The sequence below is a fragment of the Myotis lucifugus genome, unplaced genomic scaffold, assembly GCF_000147115.1.
Source record: "Myotis lucifugus unplaced genomic scaffold, Myoluc2.0 scaffold_102, whole genome shotgun sequence".
NCBI lineage: Eukaryota > Metazoa > Chordata > Mammalia > Chiroptera > Vespertilionidae > Myotis > Myotis lucifugus.
The window spans coordinates 3,244,217-3,262,784 of NW_005871150.1; the positions used below are offsets into that span (position 1 = coordinate 3,244,217).

General features: G+C 41.8%; 1 protein-coding gene across 1 annotated transcript in view; it reads left to right on the plus strand.

Annotated features, from left to right (window-relative positions):
- SORBS2 (sorbin and SH3 domain containing 2) overlaps nucleotides 1-18,568 on the plus strand; it is a 165,208-nt gene that overhangs the window by 118,199 nt on the left and 28,441 nt on the right. Inside the window, 6 exon segments of the mRNA XM_023757178.1 lie at nucleotides 6,588-6,637; nucleotides 10,102-10,289; nucleotides 12,658-13,026; nucleotides 13,029-13,154; nucleotides 13,157-14,230; nucleotides 17,093-17,181. Of these exon segments, the coding sequence (XP_023612946.1) occupies nucleotides 6,588-6,637; nucleotides 10,102-10,289; nucleotides 12,658-13,026; nucleotides 13,029-13,154; nucleotides 13,157-14,230; nucleotides 17,093-17,181 (1,896 nt within the window).

The following is an 18,568-nucleotide window of genomic DNA, read 5'->3' on the forward strand; positions in this document are numbered from 1 at the left end:
GAGAGGATGCAGGTCAGGCTGAGGGAATTTGGTGCACCGGGCCTCTAGTATTATTATAGCCCCCATTGCTGAAGAATCACCAAGCACCTGGCAAGGCTGGGTCTGCAGGCATTTTCCCAGGGAGCCCTCACAAGGCCCCTCCAAGAAAAAGAAACCAGAGACCAGAGGGCTAAGTAATTTGCCCAACATAGTAAGTGGGAGTCAGATGTCAAGCCCAGTCCTATCAACCAAACCAACAACAACAAAAACACCTCTGGGCAGTTCCCACTGTAACCTCCTGCCAGAATATCCCCACTATGAAACACCTCTACTCTCAGGAACTTACGGAAAGGGGAAAATAAGGAATGATTTCCAGTCTTGCTACTGAAAGCCACCACCACACCCCTACACCCCAAACCCCCACCAAAGGGAACCTTTCGGAAATCAGTCTGTGTGGTACAGAGTCAACAGGCCTCAAAGAGCAATTTCCTTCATCAACTCAAGTTTTACTGGGGAACTCTACCTACCAACAGCAGTGCATGTGAGGCGTGTCGGTTACATATTGTTGATGCTTTTACTGGTGTTTCTGGATTTTAAACTCTCAAAGAAAATACTGTTTATTACACTGCATAGAATTTCACTAAAGACCAGGGAGTACAGTGTTTCTTTTGCCATATCATAGACTGATTTATACGCTCAGGTACTAGATCACATTTTCCCTCCTGGGTGGACATAGTAATCCCTTTCGCCCATTAAAATGCAAAGGAGACTGGGTTAGAACTGGACCAAAAGTGACTGTAAATAAATATAAACCAAAGAATTTTCCCTAGACTGTCTGTACCTCATAAGGAAGAATATTTTTCTCCATTTTTTTTCTAATTTGTATCCGAGTAATCACATAAACGTATTTTATTTCAGAGACAACAAATCCTCTAGCTTTACGGTATATGTGTTCTTATTGTTGATTGGACAGTTTATAGGGACTGTCCCGATTTCTGTTCTGAGCCTAGGTTAGCAGCATTTTTCTATCATCTTTTCCAGCCACCCCTGGAAACTCACCAGCACGCTCTCCACGTGTCCACTTGCTCCCTTAATGTTCCTTTAATCGACCTTGCATTCCTCTGTGGCCCGAGGCTAGGGGTGCTAATTGGGCCTGATGAACCGAGTTCATAAATATACTAATCACACCACCAGTAACGCTCCCCGGTGCTTGAGATTAGTGACGAGCATAGTCCCCTTCCTCCCAGGCCACCCCCCTGGTGCTCCACGCGTGTCCCTCTGTGCGTGTACCTGATGCTGTCGTCACTCGATTTCTAACTGTTGTCACCTTTTCCACATGTCCATTCCTTGCTGCCATTGACTGTCCTCCATTCCATCTCTACACTCTGCTTCTGTGGTGTGCACCGACACCCAGCCTCCTAAAAAGGCTCTGGACTATGTTCAAGATCATTCTCCTGGTGTTTCCAATGAGGTAAAAACCAATTACTCTCTTTTTCAGATTCCTCTCTTAGGCGCTGTTACTGTGATTCCGAACGTCTGTGTTTTACAATTCACCACGGTGTCTAAGCTATTTCTGAAAATCTACCTTTGCCTCATTACGTTGTCACCGGTACCATTCCGTGGACATGAATTATACTGTGTTGGCTCTTTCTGAAATATAGGCTGAGGTGAACTGCTCAGTGCAGCCCTGGTATCCTGAGGTGGGGTCATAAAACACCAAGCGCAGTGGTCTTTGTGCGAACATTGACCACCTGCTTCGATTAGACTAAAATGCCACCAGGAGGCTTCTCAGAGCCATTTGAGCATCATGCCTGGAGGTGTAAAATGACCCGTTAGGTTCTTAGATAATCAGATGGTTAGGCCCCACATATTCCTAAAATGTATTGTAATTGTTTCATTTTCCTAAACACAATCTATGCATTTCAGCATCAGATAAAATCAAGAATAGGGCTGACATGCATCAGAGTAAATATTGAATGTAAACTTGAATTGAAAAAAAATTTAAAAGCTAAAAAAAAAAAAAGAACAGGGCTGAAAGTAACTGGCACACGTGTCACACTTCTGGTTCCACACCGACAGGCATTTCTAATCCTCCTCCACCCTGTCATCCACACAGTACCTAGATTACCACTGGAGAATGACATGAAATGCATTTGCCATCTCTCTCTGGAAATGTTCATCGCCGTCTGCTGGGTACAATAAAATTATGCCCGGCAATGTAAAATTTTATTTGAATTGGTCAAAGGGAATATGAAAAAGGCAGAAATAATCCAGAGTCAAAAGCTTTTTATCCTGCTCTTTGCAGAGAAAAATAAAATATCTTGGAAAGCAGATTTAGGACTTGTTAGTAAACAAGCAAAAGTGACAGTCTTGCTAAATATCAGTTGTATAAACACCTCTCTGAGAACTCTGAGAAGCAGCTAGGACAAAGGAAATAAACTGGTGTTTGAATAGTAGTGTCTCTGTGGTCCTAAGTAAATATAAAAACACTTAATATTTTGTCTTCATTGAAAAGTCTTAGCTCAGTTAAATATGTGCAACTAGAAAATAAAATAAAGCTAGTGGAATGCCTATGCTGCTGGAAATACTACTGACACACAGTGGTAAAAACTGGAATTGCAAGTACAGTCTCAGAAGGAAATAGCTTACCAGAGCTTCAATTGATTCCCCTGAGCTATGCATCTGAGTGTATGTTAAATAGAAGTTATGCAAATATTTAGGTATTCATTCAAGCAGAGTAATCAGGAACATTCTGGGTTAGTGAATTCAGTCACTTCTAAACACTTACTTTTTTGTAAATAGGCATGTAATGTAAAGAAAATCAAAGAATTTCAATTATATTCTGGGAAGCAAAACAAGTATATTCTTATGCTTCCTTCACATCTGAAGAAAAGGTATCAATTAAGCACATGAATGGCCTAAAATTTTACTTTGGAATTCAATTTGGTCAGCTATTTCTCTCAGATATTTTGGTCAGATATTCCTAGGTTGTTTTTAAGGCAGTTGGCTGGCTCACTGAGAACTGAAATAGAATTTAGAGATAACCATATCCAACTCCCTGATATTTTGGTCAAGAAAAGTAGCACTCAATGATTTTAGGAAGTAATGTCCAAAATCACATGGTAAGATAGTGGCACATTAAAAATAAAACAGAACTCATAACCTTCACTTACAGGCCATTTCCTTTATACCACCCTTAGCACTTTCAGGAGATGGATTTAGGGCTCAAATCTTTTAGAAACAAACAATATACTTAATACTATTTCCTATTAACTCTTGATTTCTGTTAAATTCTTGGGCTAAAAATAGTAGAAACTTAATTCTGTGCATTCTATATTGTTATGGGAGTGGCAATAAAAATCACATAAAACAGCTCTTTGCTGATGGTTCAACTGATTTGCCATTACCTCTTTGGGATTGAGAGAGTTGTTGTATGATCCTGGGAGCATATTAGCTATGTTATTAGTTTCACATCATGGTGTGTTTTTTTTCAGAGTGTAAAAAAAATACTTTGATAAGGTACTATATTCTGTAAAAATTGTAAATGATAAGACATTACCTTCACTACCATTTATCAAATGCCTAGTACATGCCACAAACAACATATCTATAAATAAAACTGAGAAACCGGCATCACTGAACAATAATGAAGGACCTTTAAGCAAGTATAATCACATGATCACTTAACAGAAAGAGTGATTCAGTGACTCTGCTTTATTAAAATGCAGAGTTTAGGTGTGTTAAAAAATTGGTCACATCTAAATACCCAGTCGATCATAATAGGTAAAGCAGGTTGCCTCCTTTCTGGAGACAATTTCCATTTCAGGATGAGTACCATTCATACAATCTCATACAAGGTTTTCTCTTGGTCATCTACCTAGACTTTTTACTGTTTCCTTTTAATTTAATACTAAGCCTTTTCCTTTGAGTATACATAAAGTCACACAATCCATTTCAGTTTATTTTGGATTGTGGAAAAACCAACACAGGGAGGAACTGTTGTAGTTTCTGAGCCTAAGTCTGAAACAATAGGAAGTGTAGAGCCTTCACTTCCTATAGGATGTTTTAATTCATATGACAATATTATTTAGGCCAGGGGTGGGCAAACTTTTTGACTCGAGGGCCACAATGAGTTCTTAAACTGGACTGGAGGGCCGGAACAAAAGCATGGATGGAGTGTTTGTGTGAACTAATATAAATTCAAAGTAAACATCATTACATAAAAGGGTACGGTCTTTTTTTTTTTTTTAGTTTTATTCATTTCAAACGGCCGGATCCGGTCCGTGGGCCGTAGTTTGCCCACAGCTGATTTAGGCTCATCCCAAGCTGGCAATCCAAAATTTCTGACCACTCTAGGGGTGTTCTAAGAGTTCTCTGAAATGGACACTTTCTGATGATCAACTGTGGTTTGTGGTGGGTGTCCCAGGGAAGGAGCCATCCACACAGATGCAACGTTCTGAGGCTCTTGGCTGTCGCTCTTCTGAGAACATAGAGAATTAATATTTCTAAATCGAAGTACATGGTTTTATGTATTTACTTGTTAGTCTTCCTTCTTATTTAGTATTTATTTTTCCACCTTTCCAAGTGTCTGATTCAGAGCTGAGTTAAAATAATCTTGTAAACTTATCACATCAGCAGACCAAACTTTTTTTTTCTAAGTTTATATTTATTGAGAACCTAGAAATCTGAATGTTTTTTAGGAACTAAAATTATTACAATATGCTTTTTCTGTCTAACATGGGGGGGCTATTCTCTTGCAGAGGATGCTTTTGTTTGTTTCTGGGCAAGATTCCATTCTCATTTAGTAAGATGGAATTAAAGGAAAATATTACTGAATCAAAGCAATTTTAGATTCTGCTTCATAAAAGGGCTTGTCAGACTGATCTACATAAAGAATTTCAAAATTATATACTGATATTTTAACTGTTTAATTGGTGCTAATTTACAAACAGAAACTACAGTTCTAGAAGTAGTTCTTAAAGTGTTCAGTTTCCACTAAGAAGGTTTTAATCTAGTAAAATATTTCTTAGAGGTAAGAACTAAAGATAAAATGTGTCAAATTCTGCATTTCCGGCTAACATTTATAGACCTTCATATAGAAGAATACTTTCAAACTAGAATTTCAATTCTTCATCAGACCAGTTTGCCGGGGTTCTTGTTCCAGCATCTTAGAAGGGTTCAGCAATCTGGAGAAGGGCTGTGTGTAACTTAATAAAGAGTCCAGAGACAAAACATAATTTTGAAAGGCATTTGGGGGTCAGAGGAACTTAGCTAAAAGGAACTAAGTTCTCCTGTCTCAGGACCCCTTGCTTTTTATGAACACAATTTGTCCTAAGGCTAGGTGGAGATATACACTTCAAAGGGTAGGGTTAGGTACAGAATCCATTGTCAGATTGGAAGAATTTGCCTACAGCTGTTCAGGTGTTTGGCCATTAGGAGGCAATAACATGTAGATTAAGATGCCCTGAGCTGTCTGGCAGCAAGCAATCATCCCTTTTCAGGTTTGGGGAAATGCCTAAGCCATTCCAGCAGGCGATAACATATGTGACTCAGCCCTTGTTGAGTCCCCAAGTTCCATCAACCTTTTGATGAAACTCTTGCAATTATGACATGCAGGAACTGGCTTCCAGCACCAGTTTATTTGTGATAAAGAATTAATCAATTATGACCAAAGCCAAGACTATTGAATATACATTTTCCTATACATTCTAGACATCAGTGTCACCTCCAGCATTCTAGAGTGTGATTCTCTCTTACCTTTTAGATATTTTAGCAATTATTCCAGTGGATGGCCATTGGAAGTGAAAAATTCTTATGTAACATTTTTGCTTAATAACTATTTCACTATACTGTTCAGAATGGCGCGTGAAAATGGTGTGTATAATAAGCATTTGGAATTATTTATCAGTTTTTAGTTCCTCCAACCATGGACAACTGAGAGTTGATTTTATGATCAAAATGTTAAAAGTCAACTTTTTTTAAGGCTATATATTGGGTCATTAAATCATTTATTATAAACTAACCTGAAAGATAGTTAACTATTTGAAAGATGTGATAATCTGTACCTGATTTGTGTACCAGTAGTTTAGTTTAATTTCAAGCCAAATTCTGTGGTTTTTATTAAAATGTTATGTCTATGTTGACAGATGAAAGATGTCTCAAGTTCTGCTTAAATTTTAGGTTTTAAAGATAACACCTGTAACATGACAAAAATTTATTTTTAAACAGTTTATGCTTTATAAGGATTGAATGACTACAAAGTTTTTTTAAAAATCTTCAAACCATTCCTTTATGTAGGAAATTTCTATTTATAGCCAATTTCCAACATAAGAAACATTTATTGATTTTTCTTTTTTTCTCCCAGGCAGTGTTTAGGTTGTGATTTGAATAAAACAGAGCAATACAGTGCAGTAAGTCAGAAGAGAAAGTAATAGATGGGAAGAAAGTAGAAACCCTGTGGCGTGATTTCTTTTAGGGGAGACATTTTTCTGATCATAATAAATGGTATTTTTAATCTCAACTTTGGCAATATCCTTTTTAGCATACCTAATTTAATGTTCATGGACAAAATACAATTTTTTCACGGTCCTATTCTTCTATCTTAACAGGCCTCCTTGTATCAATCCTCTATAGACAGAAGCCTGGAAAGACCCAGTAGGTAAGAATGTGATTACATTATGCAACTGGAATATTGTATACCAGTGCTTTCTCTTTCCGTTAAACAGCAATGAGGATTATGTATCCTGTTTTTATTTTATGTAACACACTTCCTGAAGTTGTTTTGTTTCTGCATCATTTTATATGATCATATTCAAGAATTGATGACAATCAAGTGAAATATTTCTGGACTCCTTCACAGACTGAGAAATTCTCCTCTTCCCTGTCTCCTCTATAACCATATCTTTAAATGGGGATTATAAACAGCTAATTTTCAATACTGTTATATGACGCATTTAATACAGGGGTGGGCAAAAGTAGGTTGACAGTTATAATACAAATAAATAACACAAGAATAAATAGTAACACAGAGTAAACTATTTTGCATACCCATACCTGAAAACTACTGTTGCCTATCCCTGTATATTTGAAAAATTTTATAAAACACATATGTGTTCATTATACTCTTACCACACAAATGAGAATTATGTTACTTCCAATAAATAAGGACTTACACTATATACCAAGCATTCTAAGTACATAAGCATATTCAATCCTAAAGACACCACTCTGACTTAAGTACCATTATCCCCATTTTATCTCTGAGTACGCTGACACTTAGGCTCCATAACTTACTAAGTTTACACACTTGACAAGAAGGAGAGACAAAGTAAAATTGACCCAAAATAGCTTGTAACCAACCACTAGTCCTGCCTTAAAAGTCTGCTGGGGTAAGTTCTGTTCGTGGGCTTTGTATATCATACTTACTTTAAAATATTACAGAAATTCAGACACAGTTCGACAGCAGTATTGAATAAGTCAAACTCCCAGCCACACTTTATCATCAACAACACATCTATGTATATAAAAGCCTAATATGCAAATTGTCCTCTCAAAAGTTCGACCAGGAGACCCGGAGTTTGATCGCTGGCTATGATATGCACTGACTACCAGGGGGCGGTGTGGAACAAAGGAAGGCCCTGGCCGGCAGCCAGAAGACCCTGAACGGCTCTGATCGCCAGCCAGGCCTAGGAACCCTACCCATGCACGAATTTCATGCACCGGGACTCTAGTATTTTCATAACATTAATTTGCCCTTCACTAGATTTCTCTCAACATAAGTAGAAGACTTTGTAAACTGGGTTCATGAGTGCCATCCAATGACATGAATGTCACTAAGAAAGGAGCTCCCCAGCCCCTCTTTTTGTGTCTTTTTCTATCCACACCTGCACCTAAAATGTTTGAATTTCAGAGTTCTGATCTGGCGTGAGGATTGCTGTAGACACACAGACCCTCACATGACAGACTGACGACAGCAAAACAGGTCTAGGAGAAGATGGGGCGCCCTCTTTGGAGGAGTGCAGGCAGATTCTGAGGTCTGCTCCGCCTCTGTGCTTGCAGAGCCAGCATGCTCCGTTTACCCACTGATAAAACAGTGATAACCCTGTGGGCTGGGTAAGACCACCTGTCAGTACAGCAGACAGCACTCTGCTGCCTCCTAGGGGCTGGTGCACTTTAGCTGCCTCTGTTCATGCCATTGTAGCTAACGACATGGCAGACAGCGGGCTGTGTGACGTGTATCTCCGCTCACTGTCTTGAGTTACATACTCAGACCGGGATGAAAACATCCTGCCATTGAGACCACTGACACCATTGAATACGAATGGTGAAAGGACACTTTACTAGTCTACTTGCTGACCAAATCATTGGCCATTGATTACTTAAACAGGAAATATTGGGGTTGCAGTGTAAGGTTTTTAAAGCTAAGATTATTAGGATGAGCTGTAGGGAAGCCCTGAGGTAAGAAGTTTGTCTCATCAGGTGTCGGCCTCTTTTCCAGTCCTTCCCTGCATCCTGGCCCCCCTCCTCTGGATGATCTGTGTTGTTGGGACGCTTCCTTATAGGGAACAGGTAGACAATTCAAAGCATCAGACTGAATTGTCAGTCATAACGTATTACACTAATTGGAGAATTTTTACTTTAAAAGATGGTGATAGCCCTGGCTGGTTTTCTCAGTGGTTAGGGTGTCGGTCTGGTCAAGGAATCGAACATACCTTGGTTGCAAGTTCCCCAGCCCCAGTAGGGGCCCCTTTGGGAGGAAACCAATCAATGTGTCTCTCTCACATCGATGTTTCTCTCCCCTCTCCCTCCCACTCTCTCTAGAAATCAGTGGGTAAAAATATCCTCGGGTGAGGATTTTTACAAAAACTTTTTTAAAAAGATGATTATAAACTCATATCCACACAAAAATCTGCTTTGTTTATAATTTGACAAATTTGAAGCAACCAAGAAACCCTTCAGTAGCTGAATGGGAAAGCAAACTGTGGCACCACCACATAAGGGAATGTATTCAACAATAAAAAGAAAATGAGCTATCAGCCAAAAAAAAAAAAAAAAAAAGACGGGAGAAAATCTTAAAGGCATATTGCTAAATGAATGATGCCAATCTGAAAAGACTACATCCTGGTGGTTCCAACTATATGGCATTCCAGAAAAGACAAAACCCTGTGGACAGTGAAAAGATCAGTGGTTGCCAGGTGTCGGGGGAGGGAGGGGGGAAGAGGTAGAGCATGGAGATGTCCAGGGAGGGGGGACATGACACTATTCTACAGGATGTGGTAGTGATGGACACATGTCCCACATTGGTCAAAACTGATAGAATGCTCAACAAAACACATAAACCCTATATAAACTGTGGACTTTAATTACATTTAATAATAATATTACAATATAGTTCACCAACTGTGACAAATGTACCACACTAATAACGAATGTCAATAATAGGGCAAGCTGTATGCAAGGGTATATGTGGGACTCTCTATACTTTCCAATTACTTTTCCAGACACCTAAAACTGCTCTAAAAATAGTCTATTTTTTTTAAGTGACAATTACAAAGAAACTAGAGGCCCGATGCATAAAAATTCATGCACTCAGGGGTGGGGGGGTTGTCCCTCAGCCTGGCCTGCACCCTCTCACAGTCTGGGAGCCCTCAGGAGATGTACATCTGCCAGCTTAGGCCTGCTCCCCGGGGAATCGGGCCTAACTAAGCTGGCAGTCAGACATCCCTCTGACAGCCTGAGAGCCCTTAGCACTGCTGCGAAGGCTGGAGAGGCTCCCGCCACCGCTCACAGCCATCAGCCCGGCTTGTGTCTGAGCAGAGCTCCCCCTGTGGGAGTGCACTGACCACCAAGGGGCAGCTCCTGCATTGAGCATGTGCCCGCTGGTGGTCAGTGCGCGTCATAGCGACCGGTCATCCCAGTCATTCTGCTATTAGGGTCAATTTGCATATTACCCTTTTATTATATAGGATAGTGTTTAATATTAAGGAATAAATTCCTAAAAATGCAGTTTGGGGGGGTGGGGGAGAAGAGTTATAACACTGTTGCTAGCATATCCCACCCGTCTTTCTGGTTCACGTTAACCCCCTCCAACACCAACCACACTGCAGTGATTCCTTCTTGCAGCTCTGCAGGCCTGGCCAGTGACTTCAGGAAAAGGAGGAAGAGCGAGCCGGCCGTGGGGCAGCCGAGGGGCCTGGGGGACCCAAGGGCAAGCAGGACCAGCCCCGGCCGGGCGGACCTCCCGGGATCGAGCGCCACCCTGACCCAGTCTTTCATTAGTTCTTCCCCTTCCTCCCCATCCAGAGCAAAAGGTAAACAGCAATGAATAGAAGTGTAAACACGTTACTAGTATATGTTTTAAGCTGGAGTTCCCTGTGAAGCTGGTCCAGGGATAACTATCCAGAGAGAGCATTTAAATGAACTTTTGGAACAATAGCTTTCTTCCTACACAGACTAACTCAGGTTGAGCCACCCAAGTGGCGTAAAGGAGTGTATCATCTGTTAATGCTTTTCTCCTTCTAAATATATCATTTTGGGTTTGTTTTGGGGGGGGGGGGTGGGAACAAATTCAAAGTATCAAATAATTTATTGGCAGGCTATTAAAGGATTACGTTTGCAAACATGTGCATATTATCAAATTTTTCTAATGTTCTAGAACTAGCAAAATTCATCAAATTTATAGAATAGGAATTAGAAGTAGCAACAGAGAACATTGTTGCCTAAAACAAATCGGGTTTTTTTATTATTATTTAATTCTAGTTAAAATCTGCCTAACCTGTGAAGTCACTTCTTTAATCATCTGCTCTATATTTCGGTCAATATGCATATATACAGTAGACTATCCATCAATATAGTGTTCAATCCACGGCGGCACGGTGGTAAGAACTAACTGGTTTTCAGCCATAATTATAAAACCTGGACACCACCAAGCCTTTTTCCCATAAGACCTGTCTCCTCTCCGGAAATTCAGCGAGTTGTGCTGAGAGGGGGCAAGCTACTCCTTCCAGCTCCTGAAATCCTGTTGCGTGCACTAGAGCCACCGTAACGGGGATATTGCTAAGGCGGAGCCTGGGGATTGAACCAGCATCGCTGGGCACCTGGGTCTGTACCAAATCTGGGGCTCCACAGTCTCCCCCAGCCTCCTGGGGTTGAGACAGAACCGAGAAGGAATCTGAAATGTGTGAAGAAAGCAGCCTCTCACAGGAGTTTCCATGAAATAGCACCGATTCCGCCACGTCTATCAAATGCAGGCACTAAAAGTGTGGCCACGTGGTAGTTAAAGGTGAGAGGGAGCTGGTTTGCGTGCAAAAGACAGGCTGGTTTTGATGCCTAGAGTCTGGATAGACAGAAGATACCAGCTCTGCTCTGTATCCTAATAAAACTGTGAAAACTAACCAGCAGGTTCTGGAGGGGAGGGGGGCCCTTTGATCCTGTCCTCAAATTAGCAAGGTTGCCTTTATCAGAGTCGGCTCATCGATGCAAGTGAATATCTTAAGGTAACACATAGGTCACGAAATGCCCTTGAGTCTTTATGCTTGGATACCACCGAAAGCTGAAAGAATTGATTGATTTAGCTATTTGTTTTCCTCCTGGGGAGTGTAAAGCCAACCTCCTTTCCCCAATACTACCTGTCTGCTTTTTATGTGCTTATTCACTTTCTAAGAATTTGGGAAGATTGCAAGGCAGGAGCTCAACAGAGTTATTTTCTTCCACTAGGTTTATTTCTAAGAAGAAAAGGCCTCCTCAGATGGACTTGGCCTCTTACTTATTAGTTAATTTAGCCAAGCAAAAGAAAAGAGTTTTCCCATACATGTTCCAAACTGAGGCCATGCTGAGCTCTCTGTTATCAAATGGTACATGAAGTTTTAAAAAGACCCTCCCTGGGGAAAAGTAGGATGCCTTTTACCTCTGGTGAGAGCTTTACATTATATATATCCAGCCACGCTTATGACAACCTGCCTACCAAAAGGTTCTAGGTAGAGCAAGTAAAGATGTAAGTTAGTTTTGTTTAAAGACGCACTAGTTATTTTTTCTTCTCGGGAAAATGTTAGCAGCCATAGTTCACAGCATCTTGATGTTGCCATTTCGGAAAATACTTTGTCTTATAGCTTTTCCCATCTAGTGCCCATGGAAAATTAATTAATACAGTTGTGGGAGTTTTAATTAAATGTAAATTTATAAATCACGCTTTACCTTTCTATTAGTATACATCAAATGAGACTCAAATCCTGACCCTATTAACTTGATTATCCATATCATTTGGGGCATTAATTATTAAACCTTTACATTGCTACCAGGACATGCTGTTAGCATATAAGGTACTATATTATATTTGAGGCAAATAACATTTGCAGAAAGATGTACGAAGTATTCAATAGAAGAAGAAATAGGTCTTATTAGCTATTGGTCGTATTAGCTACACCAATGACGTTTTATGCATGGTTTTGTCAGCTCTAATATCTATCTTTAAAGCTACGTACACTGCAAACGCAGTATCATGCCTTAGAATTAGACTGTTTTCTCTGGAAGTGAAGCTTCTAGGGTAACAATGTGTCCATATTAAACCCGCTGCCTCTCTTGCTGCCTGTCTGTCTGATGCTAACTGACATGCTCTCCTCTCTGTGAAACTTTTAACCTCTTCACACGTCTCTCTCCCACCACGCTGCTCCGGATTAAAAGGTGGGGATGATAGCAAAATGTGTGCACCCCTTTGCAGTTGCTCAGGGCCCCGCGGCCGCCCCTGCCAGGAGGTAGATGACTGTCCCCCTTACAGACAGCACCTGGACGTCCCGCGCGACTCGCAGCGGGCCCTCGCCTTCAAAAACGGCTGGCAGATGGCCCGGCAGAACGCCGAGGTCTGGAGCAGCACCGAGGAGGCCGTGTCCCCCAAAATCAAGTCCCGCAGCTGCGACGACCTCCTGAATGACGACTGCGGCGGCTTCCCCGACCCCAAAGCCAAGTCGGAGAGCATGGGCTCTCTGCTCTGCGAAGAGGACGCCCAGGAGGGCTGCCCGGTGCCGTGGGCACCCCCCTTCCTCCAGGAGACCAGGCCACCGGCAGGTCCCGGCTGCGCCACGGCTCAGCCCACAACGCCCCGGGCTTCCTGAAAATGTACAAGAAAATGCACCGCATCAACCGCAAGGACCTGCTGAACTCCGAGGTGATGTGCTCCGTGAGGCGAGGGTCCTGCAGTACGAACAGGAGCCGCACGCCCCGGGCCTGCTCCACGGATGGAGCCAGTCCTCCGCCGACGAGGTGCCCAGGGACATGGTCCCCACCCGCATCTCGGAGTTTGAAAAGTTGATTCAGAAGTCAAAATCCATGCCCAACCTGGGGGAGGAGCTGCTGTCGCCGGCGGTCCTCGAGCCCCAGCACCACGGGCTGGGCCCCACCCGGCGGTTCTCCATCGAGTCCTTGCTGGAGGAAGACAATCCGGGCAGGCACCCTTGCCCGGGACCACGGAGCTGCACGTCCAAAACCCTGGTGCCCATCCACATTGAAGTCACCAGCGAGGAGCCGCCGAGAACCCATCTGGAGCTTTCGGACAGCGACCAAGACGGGGTGGTGTCCGAACACAGCGACTGCATGCACGTCGAGGGCTCGTCCTTCTGCAGTGAGAGCGATTTCGACCACTTTTCCTTCACCTCCTCGGAAAGTTTCTATGGGTCCAGCCACCACCACCACCACCACCACCACCATCACCATCACCGGCACCTCGTCAGCTCCTGCAAAGGCCGGTGCCCTGCCTCTTACACTCGGTTCACCACGATGCGAAAACACGAAAGAGCGAAACACGAAACGACCGAAGAGCCCAGAAGACATGACCCGGACGCCGGCCTCTCGAAACTTGCCTTTCTAGTCAGCCCCGTGCCTTTCCGGAGGAAAAAGCATTCGCCGCCCAAAAAACAGACGGAAAAGGCAAAATGCAAAACGGCCGTCTTCGAGGCTCTGGACTCCGCCCTCAAAGACATCTGTGACCAAATTAAGGCTGAAAAGAGAAGGGGGAGTTTGCCGGACAACAGTATTTTGCACCGTCTGATCAGTGAACTGCTGCCGGACGTCCCCGAGAGGAACTCGTCGCTGAGAGCTCTAAGAAGGAGCCCCATGCCTCAGCCTTGCCACCCGCTGCCCCAAGACGGTGCTACCCACTGCCCATGGTACCAGAGCGACTGTGGGAGGATGCCCCACAGTGCCTCTCTCCAAGACATGGACACCAATAGCAACTACCACCCAGACCACGACAGTGCCCTGGGTCTGCCAGGTGGACCAACCTTTCTTTGTTTCTCCTTGTGGTTCACATCCCCACCCTCCAGCTCTGTCATTTTCCATCCCCACATCTCATCACTCCTGAGCTGTGAGCCCACCTGGCACCATGGCTGTGCACACGCCCCTCACCGCGTAGTTCTCATTTTTCCGTGTGATGGTTGGACGTGGTGTGTGTGGCTTGACATGATCACCAGTTCACAAAAATTTACTCTTTCGAAATCGAAAGGGAACATGGTTTTGTAGCTTGATGTTAGGGTTGAGACGACTGTTAGTTACAACACAACAAGCAATTAAACACGTTACCAATTTTAAAAGATGTCAAGGCAACCCGTAATTGACTAGCGGTTTCCTTAAGAGATTAACACCTTTGCACTAGCTCTTTTATTGTTGGGAAATGAATCAAAAGCAATAGTTTAATGACTAGTTTTTTCCTTGATTTTTTTAAAACTTTGTAGTCATTCACTCGATAAGTAATTTGCTTATAGTCTATATAGAACGTACTACAGCAAAATACTCTAGGAAGCAAAACTGAAATATGTAGCAAAGTAATTGATGGGTGATTACAAGAGACTAGGATTTGTTTAATAACTTTCTCCACTTGAAGGGCACAATTAGGGTAAATTTTTTGTGAATGTATCGTTAAGCTGTATATATATAACAGTCTCATTTCCGTCACTCAGTGTATTCATTTTCTCTTCCATTCCATTGTTTAATTTATCTGTTTTCTATTTCTGCTACAATAATCCTCTATTGACATTAGAATTAGGCCATTTAGGTTAAGCGTGACTCTCAACTCTGTTTTCATAGATGGATTATCACCTTGAATTGGCAACACAAGGACAGATAGCAATTCAGATGCAGAAAATGTTTTTTTGAGGTTTACAGAACTGAAAAGCACAAAGTGTTTTTATATCTTTATACAGTTGTTTTCATTAATCCTTAAGGTGCAACTGTTTTCTATGTAGATTTTAAGAAGTTGGATCACCAGACCTTGTACCCGACATTGCAGAATGTTTCACATACATTATCCAGTGAACACTGGCATAAGCCTGGGTGATAGGGATTATGATAAGCACTGTTTTACAATGAAGGAAACGGAGACCCAGAGAGGACAATAAACTTGACCAAGGGCATGTCGAGAGAAGGTAGCACTAACAGATTTAAACTCCTAACACTTCAGAATTTGTAATATAGACTATATCTCTATGGGCAAAAAAGAGACATAACTCAAGCTTCATATTAATATAGCATATGGCTCACTTGTTAATTCTCATTGCACAACTTCACTATATTATTAGTATTTATCTTTGCTCCACTTATACTACGCAACATGATTCAAAAACAACAAATTAGCATTTTCAAAATCAATTTCTACGATTTGAAATTCTCACTGACTGAGCCCTGTCAGCATCTAATTTTTTAAATAAATTAGCTACCTTTTCCAGTTATTCAAAATCCTAGTTTAATCACCACTCAACAGTATATGCAGATAGAGTACATACTATCAGTAAGGCATGAGTTCAGAGGGCTTTGCAATGCATTTAAAGGGCATTTTGTATTTTATTCAAATATTTACTTTTCCAGTTGTGTTTAGCAAAAGTAATTTAAAATTTATGATCACTATGAGAGCCCTGTGATGATAAAAATATATTAATTTACAGTGAAAAAATACTGCACATAAACCTCTAGCATTCACGGAAATAACTGGTTAAGTTTACCTAAAATATTATTGCCATGTTACCTTCCTAAGCCTAGAGACTCCACACCTCACAGAGAGTTAGGCATTTATCTTTATCTGTCATGGAACTGACATCCCACCTACTATCAGTGGACAATTCTTCCTTGTCATCAAAGCAGTCAAAACCTTGAGACCATGTTTTCTTTTTATAAATCGGTATTTCTCATCCTCACAGATGGATTTATTTCACAGTTACTGCATCTTGTTATTCAACATAACTACATTTATTAAAGGGATAAGAGAAAGAATTTACAAATTTTGACCCAGTTATACTGGTAAAATTTTATAACATAAGCTACTGGAATACTTTGAGTTACATTTCCACATATAAATGTGTAAGGTATAAGATAACTATTAAGAGATCCTTGCAATCATAATTCTGTAAAGTAACTAATTACTTATACTTTGCTTTGAGGGGAACAAAAACAATTCACTATTTCATAAGCAATTTGGCAACGGACGTGATACTTTCTGTTTCGAGAATATTTATCCCTTTGTTTCTTGGAATAAATATTTACTTCCTGATACGCTAAGTTGAGCACAAGGAAAGAACAGAAATAAGGCCCATCTCAAGTCTCAGTAAATATTTAAAAACAGAGAGAGGGAGAGAATGGACATGATCATAGTTATGTCATCATCATACTTCCTTTTTCTTTACTACATTCTTAAATTGTTGTTCCACAAAATGTCTCCAATTCTATACATTAGTGCTATTCTCCATCTTCTATAGGCCTTAAAATAGTCATTATAAGTTGAAGGCAAAAAGAATAGAAATAGAAAAATATTTAAAATTCTTCGAGATGAAAAATTCCTGCAACTATGAACTTTCTGGCCTGGAGGATGCTGTATAATTATATCAGCAGTGCAACAATTATATTTATAGGTACGACTATAATACTTCTGCAACCTCAGGTAATTTTCCTTTTGAAATGCTCTGTTTTTATGTCTAATGTCACAACTGTATGATTCCTTATGAGTTTCACACCCATGTTCTCCATTGTGGTGTCTCTCCATATTTTAAGGGGGGAAATAGTTGTCACCAGGGAAAATGGCTAAACACGTCTGCTTTGAATAGGTGGGTACTCACTCTCGCCCTGTCCTTTCCAATAGACCGCGAGTCCCCTAGAAGTTACGCGTCCACTGTGGCTGACTTGGGGAGGAGCGCACCGAGGGAAAGAAGAGGAACTCCAGAAAAAGAGGTAGTTTGTTCAATAGCATTTAAGTTTTTGTCAATAAGATACCTGAAAACATTGCCAGTCAAAGTTACATCCCAAACCAGTGAAGAACACAGACGAAAAACATAAAAATGACAATAGAGAAACTTAGACCGTTTTCCCTGGAGCCCGAGCAAAGGACTGGAGAGTCTGCGTTCTGACCCCAGCTGCAGATCGGCTCCAGCTGCAGCCCAGCTGTGGCAAGGAGACCTCTGTGCATCTGGACCTCACACCCATGAATGGACAGTCATGGTCAAACTCCTGGCCCAGTGATGTAGGGAGAGCCCTAGGTCAACCATGTTGCAGATCAATACAAAGGCTATAAACGTATTTGTTGCTGGCCTGCTTTTGTTGGTGAGGGTCCCTCAAAAACCACTGCCCTGTAAGAGGTCAACCAAAGGACTTGTATGCATGCATATAAGCATAACCAATGGACACAGACAATAGGGGGGTGAGGGCCTGTGCAAGAGCAGGAGCAGGCTGGGAGAGGTCAATGGGAGAAAAGGGAGACATATGTAATACTTTCAACAATAAAGAATTTAAAAAAAAAAAAAACCACTGTCCCTGGGAACCACCTACCTACTAGCTCTTGACCAATGTCCTGATCTAGGCCTGGAGCTCCGGCTCACACTACCTTGAAGCCATGAGGGTCTGGTGGGGTCTGAAGGCTGGTCTTGGACTGGCAGCCCCTCCAGGAGTATCTCTATAGGTGTCTGATAGAGTCCTGTGCCCGTGGGACTCCCGCCAAAAGAAGTCAAGAATAGTCCAGGCTGCCTGAATCACAGGGGAAAAGAGTGGGGTGAGGGACTCATTGGGAAGTAGGGAAGGAAGAGGTGGAGTAGCTAGCTTACCAGTGCCCCAGACAGATCTGTGGGCCCCACGGTTTGATGGGAAGAACACATCACATGTCATGACTAAAAGATGAGCAGCCGGTGTACCATGTGCTGAAGAATTCCTGAACCCTCCGGGGATTGCAAGATCATCCAGCATATACTGATGGCCACTAACTAGCCTCCCAGCGATAACTGGGCTAATGTTTCTCTGCTACTCTATGTTCATAAGTGTTTAGAAAAAGGGATGATGACTTCCTTCCCAACTTTCACCAGTCCTTTTATTACGATTCAGAAGGAGCTGTTCCAATACATAAGACATTGAAAACTGACTTCGCAATTATCCCAGGAAATGCCTTGGTTCCAGCCAAAATTATACCTGGGACAGAATCCTCTGCAGGCATTTTATTCCTTATGGCATTCATCTACCTTAGTTGCTAAGATGAAATATGACATTCAATAGTTACGGTGAATAAGCCATCTATTATATTCCTGCTATTGCTTAAGCATCTAAATGAAGAACTAATTGATTTATTCATAAA